The 15,054-nt window shown below is 45.6% G+C and overlaps 1 protein-coding gene across 1 annotated transcript in view; it reads left to right on the top strand.

The window, feature by feature from the left end:
• The window catches only part of Lmpt (four and a half LIM domains protein limpet), a 277,389-nt gene that overhangs the window by 34,125 nt on the left and 228,210 nt on the right, over positions 1–15,054 (top strand). Inside the window, exon 2 of the mRNA XM_089572504.1 lies at positions 2,139–2,224. Within this exon, the coding sequence (XP_089428630.1) occupies positions 2,139–2,224 (86 nt within the window). The remainder of the gene's footprint in view (positions 1–2,138; positions 2,225–15,054) is intronic.

The raw sequence follows: 15,054 nt of genomic DNA, 5'->3' as shown, positions 1-15,054 counted from the left end.
GTCAGATGTCGCGGCGACGAATGGCGGGGAATGCCAGGGACCAATTACTCGAAGCCGGAAGACGCATTACGCATTCGGAGATGCATGTCTACGTGTACGCATGCATAATATAGCGCCCGTGGCGAGTACCTCGTATGAAGACGTCGGACGGACTTTGCCCGAGAGGAACCCTGTGAAACTATAGTCGAGCATGGCGCGCTAATATCGAGGGGAAGGATACCGGTCGAAGCTGTAAGTGTTTTCAGAGAGGCACTGGCACGTTCTCTGTTTTCACTTTTATTTTTGCCTCGAGACGACTTCAGTGGAGTGTGCCAACGCTGTGACTTTGATAGCATACGAAGGGAGCAGAGCTATTTAAGCCAACATTATGACTGCGGAAACTCTGGAGATAGTTTTCAACGCGAAGCTCGCATTTCGAAAGTTGATTGCAGAGACGGACTTCTGCAAAGCTTACTCGGGGTGGGGTTGCCGGCAGTGGCTGAGAGCTGCGCTTAATGCTGCGAATGTAGGGATACAATAGCTTAGAAGACCAAGAGCCCATAATGCGACTGAATGCCGCAACAAATTATGCACACATAGCTCATTACTGCGGCTTAAATAGCCTGTAGGAGACATTAGAACTTAACACGTCACTCAACTCGACGCATTAACTGAATCGAGGGTTAAATTTGCTTGCCAAGGCGACTCCAGTCATCACTTCGATTGGAAGGGTATGATGATAAAATCTATGCAGCCTCGTGCCACTAAAAGATAAGCCTTCAAGGCGTGGATACGGAAGCTGCTTTGTCCGACACAAGCCCCCAAGATTCAATTCAATTCAATTCAATTCAATCCTTGTATTTATTTTTTTTTCAATGGAGGAGATGGGACGAAAATCCGTGGCAACGGCTTGAAGCGGTACTGCCCCCTCACAAATTGGCATTCATATAGATACCGCTATTGCACAAGTTTTCCACAAGTAAAAAAGAATAGCGAACGCACAAGTATCACGAACATTTTAAGCAGTTATTGAAGATACATCAGGTATCGGAAATGAATGCAGATGAGTAAACAGTTGTCATTGAAAACAAATGATATGGGAACGTCAAAACGTACTGCACACGTCATGTAGGTAAAGGCGACATAAATAACAATCGTAGAATTCGAATTACAAAAAGTATCAAACGGCTCTTGCTCTAACCGATTTAACAAAGAGGGGATTGTGTGTGATAATGATTCCTTGCAGTAGTTGCTCGTGGCGTGGGCAAACTGGATTTTAAAAATTAGAGATCACTGCGGCGAACCGGATTGGGAGAATGCCATTGACACCTTCTCGGCACTCGTCGCCTCTCCTTGCCTCTCTTTATCATTTTCTTTTTGTTTGATAAGTCACTTAACTACTGAATTAGTGTAACTGTCTTATGATTTAATTAAAGACCGATGTATTTACTCTGACTTTATGTTTTTTTGTCTTAATCAGCCATTTTGGTTTTTCAAATTTGGTGCCGTTGTTGCTTTCCCGTCCACATCCTATATGCTCACCTAACCTGTTCAACCGTCCAATAGTTTTTGCTGATAATTGATTAACTATTTAATCTATGTGAATGAAACTTTTTGTTCCACTAATTATCACTCATCAAATACATTTCAATTCATTTCAAGCTTTATTTTCACTGTTCTGCCTATTTTCCCACTATTTTGCCGTTCACGGCTGTTTTCCTGTCCACTCACTTTATCATCGTCCGCGCTATTTCGAAGTTCCTTCGAAAGTTTTGGCTCCAAATAATTAACTAATCATCCTATTGACATAATTTTTTTGCGTTGCATTATCGCATCATCCTCTTTCGATTACAACCACTCGTTTGATGCTACCTCCTCTGAGGACGTCACAACTGCTGCGAACGCGTTTTGCGGAAACGTTTTGGCGACACGACCCTGACGACATAGCGTATAAATACTTTCGCAGTAAAACAACTCTTTGGCGGGCGAAAGCTCGATTGAGAAAGGTTGAAACTTGCGCCAAACGCAAGCGCACGATTCCCAGACGTGCGCTCTGAGCTATCCACTGTTTACAATAAGAATAAAAAAAAGCTGGTTCTTCTGTTGCACAGTTGCGATAGAGTGGTTCACACAGTGCCGTTTTTCTCTTCTCTTTGCAGGGTGTCCTAGTTCACGAAGTCGACGAGGGACAACCCTGCCTGACCTGCAAGGACAAATGCCCCGGCTTCAGCCCGCATCTGTGGAGGTGAGCTGCCGCACTAATCACTGCCTCTCTTAAGTGGGAAAACGCGCCTGTTGTACCGATTGTTTCAGGTTAATGTATTCGGATATTTATTTATTTATTTATTTATTTATTTATTTATTTATTTATTTCTGACATACTGCAGGCCGTGAGGCCCAAGCAGGAGTGAATATAGAAACAGATCACAAATTGAGCATATAGGATAGCATAGGAAAACTTTTAATGTCCAACAGAAAGAGGGTAGCAAGAAGGCTACCCGCCTAGACGACGGCTGAAAGGTCTTGACTCACGGCGGCGGCTTCGGCCAGTCGGACGAGTTGTAGCTGAGTCGCCTGGTCGGAGCTCAGTAGCAGGGCCTCCCGTTGATCTTTTGTGTTTATACCTCGTCCCTCCTGGGGGGCATGAGGACACTCCCATAGTATGTGGTCCAAGGCGGCCCTAAGTTCGCAGTTTGCGCATTTGTCTGAAAATTGCCCTGGGCACATAAGACTCCAGAGGGCCGGGTTTGGAAAGGTGTAAGTTTGTAACTAGCGCCAGTTGATGGCTTGGTATCTCGGCCCACGAGTTCGTCCGAGGCTTTTCCTTCCGGGCGGACCCGAGCGAGGTGGTCTTTACAGAGAGGGATCGCATGGTGACCTACAGAGAAATTACACAGCACTATCGTCTGCAACGAGCTAGACTTCCTCCAGCGGATAGATCCTTGTCTACAAATTGAGCAATAATAGCAAAGTGCAAACAGAACACGAGCAGCGCGAAATGGCATGGAAGAGAAAAAGCAACTAACAAAACAAACTAAAAACAAACTAACAATGGTCACTTATCAGGTCAAGAGACCGTACACACGAAGCTGGTAAGCTGTTCCAGTCATTGAGGGTTTGCGGAAAGAAAGAGTGCTGAAATAAGTTAGTCTTTGCAAAGTACGGGGTTAGAGAACGGGGGTGGGAGTATCGGGTTTGTCTGGTGTTCTGTAGATTAAGATGTGGAGAAGAATTTATTCCAAGTTTATGGTTAAATAACAAAAATAAGAATTTCAACCGTACAAACTTGCGCCGGGACTGAAGGGTTGGTATGGAATTCGACTGGATTAACGCAGAGACGGAAGCAGTTCGATTAATAGTATTGCGAAAACATGAATCGCACAGCTTTCCTTTGGATCCGCTCAAGTGCTTTTTTGTTAGTGAGAGTATACGGGTCCCATACAATGCACGCATATTTCAATTTAGTCCTTATAAAAGTTTCGTATGCTAGTCTCTTAACCTGAAGTGGTGAATCTTTTAGTTTATGGCGCAACAAACAAGGTTTTCGTAAGGCAGACGAGCAAGTGTTATAAATGTGAGTGTTCCAGCTTAAGTTGTTGGTTAATGTAACACCAAGATATTTATGTTCAGTTACTTCGGTAATTTCTCCTGAACCCAGAAAAAAGGAGCCGATTTCTTTTGAAAGTCGTGAAATGCACGCGAGTGCGGTCTATTCATGAGAATTGTAAGGTGAACCCAATATTATTTGACTGACAATCTGCAATTAAAAAACATCAAATTGACTACAGTTAACGAATCAACGTTTTAGTCGAACTTCGATGCAGGCGAAATGATGGATGTGCTGTGCAATGTCAGTGCACGTTAAAGAACCCCAGGTGGTCGAAATTTCCGGAGCCCTCCACTACGGCGTCTCTCATGGCCTTAGTCGCTTTGGGGCGTTAAAGCCCCATAAACCTTAACCGCATAATTTATTGTTTTAACGTTCAAGATTGTATCGCGAAATTGGAAGCCGCCAGCATCGAATGCGAGCTCAATTTTAGTATGCCGGAATCGGCGCTGTGGTTCGAGATTTGGAACGAGAAAATGCGCTTTTGAAGGTTGTATTGGTTGGCTTTCCCACATGAGCTTCTGATTGAATGGTATCATTCGAGTAACCAGTTTGGGAAATACTTACGTAGTTCATACCCTTTATGAAGTGGTAAACGTTGATGTTTGGGTGACAACGCCACTTATAGTGTCGCCATGTGATGCATGTGTCTCTGGTTTAGCAGACGATCAAATGTCTGCTGTATTAACACTGAGCGCACGGTGTTTATTCAGATGTTCGCTATACTCCACACGCATAGTAAGCATTCGCATTCCGATCTCAACGATTTTAGGCGAACGTGCACGAACAGAGCATAAGTACGTACAGTCTTGGTGAAAAGTCTTAAGGCCACGTCGTTCAGCTGCAGCGAAATGAATGTTCCTAGAATGCTCCATGTAGCGGATCATTCAAAACACAAGTCAAGCAGGTAGCTTCTCTACATCCAGAAGAAACCTTCTGCTAGCATTTCAAGGTCATTCGTTCTTTTATAGTGTTGTAATGGGTCTTTTATTCGGCTGGAGCGAAAAGCGTTTGGCCTTAAGACTTTTGACCAAGACTGCACCTCTCGGCGCATAGTTACCAAGGCTTTTAGTTCAAGTGAAATGCTACACATAAGCGCTTACTACGCAGGTGAGCTTTCGCGGTGCTTTTATATTCTTGTCAGATTCCTTTTCTTTTTGCTGACGCAGACGAAACCTTAGTGCCTTGCAGAGTAAGCGTCGCTCCGGGATTACTTTCGAAGGCGTGTGTTCGCAATCTATGACGGGCTGATCATTTTCCCTCAGCCTTGTTTGCAGAAGCTCGTTGCTTCGTCGGCAGGCTTTCAGACGTATACGCAAACGACCTCGAAGTCGTCTGCTGTTCTTGCAAACGCTTTTTTTTTTACCCGTAGTCAGCAGGACAAACTGATTCTTTAATATTTTAGCAAAGTCGGCTGCAGCGCTGTTTCGAAATTAACATTCTACTACTAAACACGGGCTCACACCTGCTACGAAGCTGGTTCTTACAAGTCCATGGTAGAGCGTCCCAACTTAGAGCTGCTGCTTGTATGGAGAGAACATCAGAACTGTTTTGATGAGGAGTATGATTGCTCTGTTTAAACCCAACGGCCTGCACCGCCACCATCGTTACCACGTGGTTATAAATGGTATTACTGACAAAGCCACCGCGTCCCCTTTGGCGGTAAAAAAATAGGAGCGTAGAGGAGCAGACGGTGCATGCTAACCCGGCACCTTGTGTCAGCGCTAACAACCTCCAATTGCATTTGATAAATAAGGCGAAACAAAATCAGACAGCGTATGCATATAACATGGAGTAATAACCAGATCGCATTTAATTGGATTTCTGCTCGAAGCATTGTCGTAAAGCCGCTGCTAAGCGATTCTTCGAGCTTGGTGTTCAATATTTTTGTTTCGCCACGTTTTCGGCGCTACCTCCCAGGCCAACTGTACGCTCTTAAACTGAGCCGTTATTTTGTTGCGTATAGTTATTTGTTGCGTATAGTTATTTGTTGCGTTATTTTGTTGCGTACAGGTTTGATTCCTTTGAGAATTAGGTCTTTCATACTGAAGGCTAGTCTAGAAGCAGTCATTTCTGCCTACTTTCAAGGTATACAAATAAAACCTGTCCCCTTCTTTGGGACAAGATAGCTACAGCAGCGGTGGTACGCATAAAAATAGTTTCATATAAAAATCATAACGTGGCAACTAAGTCCCAAGGAAGCAACTATGGAAGTTTAAACTTCGGCGTTACTGGTTTCTTCTGGCTCTTCGTCTTACTCGACGTGTTCTCGAAACATTGAGATTGAGTTTGTTCGGTTCATTTTTCTGACAAATTAAGTATTTTGTTAAAAGCCTACTATGCCAGGAATGGAAGTGATCTGCGACGATGCCTTAAAACGATGTCTTAAATAAATAAAAGAGAGATAAATCAGATGGTATAAGAGAACAGGTGTTGACATTTACAGCGTGGTAAGATATACTACGCGCATTCAAGATTTACTCGTAGGTATTTACGAAAACTTTTCACGAATATTTCTCGCTAAGGCGAGCGTTGCCATGTTCCCTACTGGGTAAGGGAGCATCGAGACGGCTGGAAACAAGTATAGTATTTTACTCACGGAATACAATTACTACGTTTGTCAGAAATCGCTCCAACCAAAGCAAAATTAGAAAAGAAAGCCTAAGCACGCTTTAAGAAAAAAAAAGTGAAATCAACTGAAATTAAAACTATAATGTAAGGGGGAGAAATTCTGTGCTCGGGCACATGCTTTGAAGTTATGTAACAACAAGAACAACAAGGACGACTACGACATTGACGACGCCGACGATAACAACAATAACAAAAATGAAAACAAATGACAAGAGGTTTTACATAACACAGCTGCACATCTCTTATGAAAATGGTCTATAGACATTCTATAGTCTTCTTATTGACTCTATTGCCATCCTATAGTTATTTATTTTTGTCGATTTATAGTCTATCGACTGTCCATAGACAAAAGTGTACTAAACGTGCATGTATAAATCTTTAGATTGTCTATATACTGTCTATAGCATTTGTATTGCCTATGTACTTTTCTCTAGGATTTGTCTATAGAGAGTCTATAGACTTTATAGAAAGAAGTCTATGGACAGTTATATGGACTGTCTAAAAAATCTTTTCTAAAGGTTTGGCTTCTAGGCTTGCTCTTTTGCCTGTGGTTTCGAGCTTCGTTTGAGCAGTTTTCCTTCCGCGTAAGGGGCGGCCGCCTGCAAACTGCGGGTGCGCATCGTTGCGACCTTTAATGAGGCTCGCTTCGATCTCGCTCACATTCTGCAGCCATCCTTCCTTCTAGCTCCAATCTGCCCCTGCGAGAAGAAGAGCGCCAGGCGTGCTCACTCATGCGCCCGTCTGCGGGAGCGGGTAAACGACCGGCCGAACCCCTCCTTGTGCCAAGGGCCGCGCGCGAAGGTCGCAGCTGCTCGGCGCAGGTTGGGGGAGGGCTTCCTCGCGCGAGACGTGCTGAAGAGGAGACCGCTTTGCATAACTGCGCGTGCCGCGCCTCCGGCGGGGAAGTCGCGGAAGCGGCGTGCGTTCCTTGGCACCTCTCGAAATGTTTACGCTGCCCGGCCGTCGGAGGGGCCCACTGGGGTAACTGCCCCGACGACGCGTAAGTGCGAAGACATGAAAGGAGGCTGGTATGCATGCCTCAGCAACGTACAGGTGCCGTCAGAAGTAAATGGAAGGCAATATTAACCAGAAAATTTAATTATTGGTCAAATGTTTAGGGGAATCCCCCACGGTGGAGTAAATTCCCCTAAACATTTGACCAACACTGTTCCCCCTTCGAGTTATTGATTAATTCGCTCTCGCCCTACCATAAGCTTGCCGTCCCGGTTAGCTCAGTTGGTAGAGCGACTGCTCCGGTGAAGCGGTGGTCCCGGGTTCGAACCCCGGACCAGGACGAATTTTTCTTTAACTACGAAGTTTCTGAGAAAGCTGTATAGCTTTCCTTTGTAGCCGTATGGCTGCGCTTGGTGGATGCCAATGAGTAATTAATCCCTTATTAAGAATTTAATTATTGCGCCCCCAATTCATGCATTCTTGAATACATGCGTGCAGCCTAATTGTGACTGTGCGAATTGCACTGTGCACCAACAAACATGTACTATTACGCTTCAGATTTAAAGAAATTAATTATTTTTTGACAAAGTCGCCTTCCATTTACTTATGACGGCGAGTATTCATACAGACGTGAGCAGTACGGGAAGGAACAGTGTCTGAGCATTCATTCATTGATTACTACATAATGATAAGCAACCAGCACAGTTTTTTCTGCTTTGTAAGTAGTTTTTTTTTCCTCTTAAGGCGTATAGAATCCAAAAGTAGTTTTAAATTCAGCAGGAAAATTAGCGATTTTGAGCAAAAAGTTTTTTCCCTTTAATGCTGCTAACCGCTGTATGTAGGATATGCGCACATGGCTTTCATTACTTGAGAGTGGATTCAGGTGAAAACATAAGGTGCGGTCACCAACAACACCTACTTAAGAATAAATTTTAGTGGCTGCGACGTTGCGAACATTTTGTGAATCATGTCGAAGTTAGCGCCAAAAACGAGAACCAAAGTGGAAGAAAAGACACAACCCGAGCGCTTTTTCGCAACTAAAACTTTAATAGAAGAACACATGATACATACCCATCTCGTGAAGTAAAACAAAAGAAACATACATGATAACATCAAGAAAACTTTAGTGGGCCATTTGGGGGACATTTTTTTTTTTTTTTGGGGGGGGGGGGGGGACATTTTCTGAATGTCTCGTTGCCTTCCTATCGGTGGCCACTCTTTTTTTAGTTCCGCGAGTATGGATGGAGAGACTAGGCCCTAATGGTCGCATTAGGTAGTGCTATTCACATGGGGTACGAAAGCACTAGAACTAACGGCGTAATGCTAAAAAGAATACAAATACAACATACAATGCGCACAACACGACGCAAAGAGCACACGCCAGAAATCTTAACATTAATGGCAAATCATAAATAAAAACTAAGCTATGACCAGGCATAATCACAGTAAATGTTAATGAATAACAAGCACAGGAAATAAATAACGCACTATAGACTAGGGATATAAGAAGGTCGCAATAAGCAATGACTTGTGAACCTAATTATCAACAAGTACAAGGACGTAAGAAGACCGTCGAAATCATGGACACACATGAAGATGAAACTCAAAACTGGTTGTCAGACAACCATTGCACTCGTTAACTGGTAATGTCAACACAGGAATTCTAACCAGAAAAGGCAGTGGAGGCGCGAGTAAAAAAAGGTAGTGACTGACAACTTATAGTTCAAGTAACATCTAGTACTGCCGAAGGTTGCCGCGGTCCTCGTGGAATGATTTCAGCTCTATTTTTGTAGCGCGCACGTCGGCCGTGGTCTTAATAGCTTTTGGGAGACTGGAAAAGCTTTTATCGTTCCCTGCAAGTGTTATGTTCCGGGTACTCGAGTAAAAAGGGAACTATGTTCCTAATCGTCATAGTAGCACACACATTGCGGGCTGTCGGCGCCGCCGGTTCTCATCATCATCATCATCAGCCTGACTAAGCCCACTGCAGGGCAAAGACCTCTCCCATGTCTCTCCAATTGAGCCTGTCCTTTGCCTGCAGCGGGAACCATATCCCCGCAAACTTCTTAATCTGATCCGCCCACCTGACTTTCTGCCGTCCCCTGCTACGCTTGCCTTCTCTTGTAATCACTCCGTTACCCTTAAGGACCAGCGGTTATCTTGCCTTCGCATTAAACGCCCTGCCCAAGCCCATTTCTTCCTCTTGATTTGAACTATGATGTCATTAACCTACGTTTTTTCCCTCACCCACTCTGCCCTCTTTCTATCTCTTAACGTTACACATATCATTTTTCTTTCCATAGCTCATTGCGTTGTCCTTATCTTAAGCTGAACCCTGTTTGTTAGCCTCCACGTTCCTGCCCCATAGGTGAGCACCGGTAAGATGCAGCTGTTGTATGCATTCCTCTTGAGGGATATCGGTAAACTGCCATTCACGACCTGAGAGAACCAGCCAAATGCACTCCACCCCATTCTTATTCTTCTAATTAAATCCCTCTTATGATTCCGATCAGTGGTCACTACCTGCCCTAAGTAGATGAAATCCCTTTCCACTTCCAGCACCTCGCTACCACTTGTGAACTGCTGTTCCCTTGCGGGACTGTTGAACATTACTTTGGTTTTCTGCGTGTAGTAATTATTCATGCGGAGACTTGTGCTAGTTGGAAGACATTAGAAATAACATTTGCTAGCGCTTATTTGCAAACAAGGGGCACACAAGAAAACACACGTACACTACAGACGATAGTCTCCAACTGCTATTTATTGGGAAAAAAAACATGGAATATAAGTCTTCTTAAGATGCTGACAATCACATACCTGCAGTAGTAGTGCCGCGCTTAATTACGATATCTATTTTCTAGTCATACCGACAGATTGAGTGCTGACACAATTTGATCCTTCTTTAGTCTATACACAAGACTTCAAATATTTCTAGTCCTAATTGTGTTTTCATTGCGGCTAGCAGACAAATCTCCTGAAAGATACGTGAACAGGGTGTAGGGTCAGGGTCGTCAGGGTATTGTGCGACAAAATGCCGTTTGCTGTGATCAGCGAGATTCCCCACCGCCGATATGCATCCCGTTTCCAAACGGTGCTCTCTCAGCTGTTCATTTAGGCATCGACTTGACTACCTAATGTTTGGCTTTTGTGACTGTGTATGATTTCTATGACAACGTATGATTTTGTATACGCCACCGACTTTTCATCTGACGAACTGCGTTTGATGGTTCGTAGTGCAACTTGGCGACCTTGCCGCGTCGTTCCACAACTATACAGTCAGATACCATTCCAGAATGTAGCGGCAAATGCCCTTCTGATAGTCCCTCTAGCCAATGGCGTCGAGAAACTGATATGATGTCCTGGTTAATCCCCTTGTGCGTACTAGTTTGAAATTGCAGGCGGCTGGAAGTGCGAGGAGGTTAACCGCGACGTCGTGATAATTGGACAACGGCAGTTACTGGAGGGCCTTATTTGAGGGGCATTTCCCGCGGCGTTCATGAGTTGTATCCGACTAAAATTTGGCTTTAATCAGGACTAGGCAGATTATTTGGGTGTTCATTCATTCTGAATAGAAATGATGAGCATTAGAAATTTAAGAAGCTGTCGTCTGCAAAGGCTATGTTCAGTGACTTGCATTCTTGTTGCTGGACAGTAACGCTTACTGCTTCAAACTGCACCATTATTGTTTTCTGCACTTAAGCGACCTTTCACTTCCTTCGTAAGTTTCGCCTCTTATTCACGCCGAGGCGCCGAAGCATCACTGCGAAGCAAACGCCAGGATCATTGGAATTAAATCTACGGCGCCTTTAAAAAAGAATGAAGCATCCCGTGTTTGTATGCAATTGGCGTCAGTGCCTGATTCCACGCCCTGCATAAACTTGGTATGTAGTATCCTGAGTACTGTGCGTTTGAGAAACCTCGTCAAGGAGTCAAGAACTTAAAAATCGTAACGTGAATTTCCCTGCTCCATATCCAAGCTAAAAAACAAAGTGGCTAGTAAACAGTCGCTAAGCACAACTATTACGCGATTCAGCAGCAATCAAGAGAAAAACCTTTTGCCACTTTAACACAGAGCCATCTCACATGTTTAGCGGCGCGGGTAGGTATCACGTTTGTTATCACTAGATAGTTTATATTCGTTAGCTTAGGGACTACAAGGAGAAAAGAAAATCAGAAATACTACGTTACTACATCGGGCTGATGGAATCGGCCGTGTATCGGCAGAAAATCGAAGACCTAATGCAGACTGTGCATGAGGGAACGCTGACTCTCGCAAACTTTGCGTAGATGAGCATAGGTTGCCCGGTAGTAGGAGGCAGGACAACGGGTCAAACTGTGTGTCCAAGAGCACGCTGTAAAACAAGCCGATTTAATGAAAGCGTTAAGCGGACCATGTCGCAAGGCAGGTAGTTCGCAACAAAATTTTAGGCGTACCATCGATGCTAAATTTAATCGACGACTGCACGACTGCTCAGTACAAAGGCACTGAGGAAACAGCTCAGTAGACGAATGAAATTACCCTTGTAACAACCGGCGCGCGCCCCTTGCGACGTCTTCAGGCCGACCCCACTTAGGCCTAACTAAACCGACAATCATTGCGCCCGGGAGAATGCCAGCGTGTAACTACTTCCGGCCTAGGCGCATTCGAGCCACGTTGTCTCTGAACGCGGAGCCTCCCTGCCCCGTGCCGCGAGCTCCTGGAGCAGGAATCAGCCCCCCAGCGTCGAAGTCCAGTCTCGCTCCATGTCGAGTCGTTGCCGGGCCGTCCCTGCTTCCGCCCATGATTACACCGCGCTCATTTTCCTAAGGCGGCCATCATCTCGTTATTGCTCTCGCCGTCTGGAGTGTCTCGGCGGATGCCACTTATTAGCGCGCCCTCCGTTTGAGTCGCTCTCTCTCTCTCCCTCTTGACAAGGGTCGTCATTGGCACCGTCTCTCTCTCCTCCCCACTTCCCCTTCCCCCGGGCTCTGCGGGACTATGCAAGTGTAGCGGGGGAGGGTATGTAATAGGACTGCGGGGCCAACGGGGTGTCTGGTACCGGAAGGACACACCGGCGGGCGGTCAAGGTGCCGGATGCCAGAAATCCTTGGCCTTGCCCTCAGCGCGGCTTTAACGGTCCGTGGTCAAGGACGGTCACGTCGCTCTCTTCCTACTTCATTTTTGTCGGCACTTCTAGATCTCTACGGAGCCGCGCTGTGCAGGCGGTTCTGTTCTGCTGACTTCGTCCCAGACACTGAGGCTGATTGCCCTAAGATATCTGAGCTCTTTGGTGCGCCAGCTGTGACGTAATTGTTTATTCGTTCCGGTTTGCTAGTTCCGACTATATATGCACTGCTGCTCTCCGAAGATGGCCAATGCAAAGGGAATAGCAGAGAAAAGAATAATTCTTTTTAGAACGAAGCCTGAAACGAACAACGTTAGTTCTCCCTGTTCCACCGCTTAACGATTTCACCGTGGCATGTTTCTCATTGCAAACAAACAAACAAAAAGCAGACTGGAAGCATGCGGACCTGCAGTCGATTGCAGGTGAAGTGAAAAAATATCGTATCATGAGCAAGCTCGCATGCACTCGCTGCGTTTTCTTCGATCATAAGTTTTCCGTTGTTTCCTTGCTTAATATAATTTCTATTTTAGTAGAGGAGTTGCATGGGGTGTGACACTCTGACAGAAGCCGTGATGGTAGGCATCACCGGGGCCCGTAATATTGCTGCCAAAACCAATCGTACATCTTGCGCTTTTTGTTTTTTGAATTAACGGGCTGCGTGGAAAGTGCTACCAAGCTGAACGCACAAAAAAAAATATATCTCTACATCCATGGAAGTTTGAAGCAGAGCGAATACGGAGCGCTCTTAACACCCCATAATCGCTATCGCTGAGGGACGGGACATCATCTCGTATGGAAATCTCGTCCAACCAGGCTGGCACGGCCGCCACTGACTGGGACGCTGCTAGCTTGGCACTTTCCTTTAGATTCGTCCCCGACGAGGCCTAGCGCCACTGACGTGTCGTTTACCACCTGCTGCGACGATGTCCGCGAACGCTGCTTAAAAAAAAAAAAAAGAAAGAGAAGTCCTGCTCAAAACGGAGCCAATTCGTTACTTTTGGTTTTATCTTCAAAGCGCGTGCCGTTGCGTTTCGCGCCAGAGCGAAACGCAGGTCCCATGTTTCACCAATGATGCGGCGGAAAGAGCCAAAATGAAATAAAGACAAATCAAAACGACAGGAAAGTAGAAAAAAAAAAGAAAGCCCCCGCGGCTGGTACTCCACTGCGCGGTTGCGCAACAACTCGTCCGCTACGGCATTCGGCGCCGCCGTTGCCTTCTGTAATACGCTCGCGGCGCCGTCCCACAATACCGATGCGTACACGCACGCACACACTCTCGCTCGACTTCACAAAGCGGCGAAGGTCAGCAGCGGCGGGCGGGTGTGTTTTGCTTGCTTGCCGGGAAGCCATGCGCGACGTCAGACCCCGACGTCGTCGGTTCTTCCTCGCCGCGTCGTCGCATCGCCACCCGCGGCGAGCACGACCGCACAGCCTCGCCGCGATCACTCGCTGGACGCCGATGCGCATCTCATGGGCGAAACGTTTCCAAATGGGCTGCCGCCTCCAACGTGAGTAGCCGTCACGGTCCTCTTTATCTGGCCGGAAAAAGGCATGAGTGATGTCACGTCGGTGAGGAGAACGAGAGCTTCGCGGCTAAACGCGGCGGTTGTCTGGGCTTGGACGTAATTGCGGCGGCTGTGTAACTCGACAGCGGCGGAGTGTGACTCGTCGCTGCATTGGCGTGCGCCGTTATTAGCCTTTGAATGAAGCGTCGGTGCGCGCGTGACGTGTTAAAGATTGCACAGCGCTTTTATCTCCCTGCTGGCGTGAATAGGAAGGGCGAATTCAAAGCCCGACGTAATATACGGTCAGTGTAGGTGTTCTTTGTGCGAGTGGAGTCAGCTTAGCTGTCACTGAATCATAGCGCCGAACCTCCGGAGCGCTTTTTGTGTTTTTTTTTGTTTTGAATAGCGCTGCGTGATTCGTGTAAACGGAAATCTGTCCTGGGGTGGAACGAGAAAAAAATGAAACAGTTCGAAGAGGTCGGCGCGCGAGCGCCGCGTTAAGAGTTGAAGTACAGTCGTGAGCATTGTGAAAGGGAACAAAGTTTATGAGCAGTCATTGACGGATTAACCTGTGGAAAAAAAAAAGAAAAGACAGTACCATGTCAAAAATACAACAAAATACTTTGTAGTTTTGTCGTAACGACAGCTTTTTCTGTTGCTTTGTAGTATTTTTTTAGGGTACGTACTGTATTTGTTCCTTCAACAACTACTCGAAACTATATTGCAGCTACAAACATTTCTGTTGTTACTATAAGTTGTTGACAAACACATTACAGAAAATCTGTTCTTCAGACAGAAACTTTCTTACTGTGTTTTTCGGCTGGATAATCTGTAATTATCTGTGACAAACACAGTATTTTTTTCTCCTTTCTGACTAGTTTTTCTCTTGCGTATAATATCCAAAACTGACTCTCAAACTTCGTGGAGAAATAACCTGAAAAATTCCAAACCTCTGCAAGATGTTTGCTCCCTGCCATATTGCTCACGTCTGAACGTTTTACGGCTGACAGTTGAAGAATTTAACGGACTGCAGTAAATCGATATTTTAAGTAACTGTTCAGTGACGGTCATTCTAACGGTCCGCTTCTGGCAAAACTATTAGCGTGAGGTAAGTCAATCTGAAAGCTACACTAAAAATTCAGGGGGGCACTTTGTTGACGTAAAGTGCGGTGAGGCGAAAGCCTTAAGCGCAGTGTTGCTGCTTGTTTCAGTGATGTGTGGTTAATATGTTAAGCTTCGCCTCTAAGAGTGAAACACGGCAGCGTCTTGCAAC

Source organism: Amblyomma mixtum, chromosome 2, assembly GCF_055824585.1.
Source record: "Amblyomma mixtum isolate Tamu chromosome 2, ASM5582458v1, whole genome shotgun sequence".
NCBI lineage: Eukaryota > Metazoa > Arthropoda > Arachnida > Ixodida > Ixodidae > Amblyomma > Amblyomma mixtum.
This window is presented reverse-complemented; position numbering and strand designations above follow the sequence as displayed.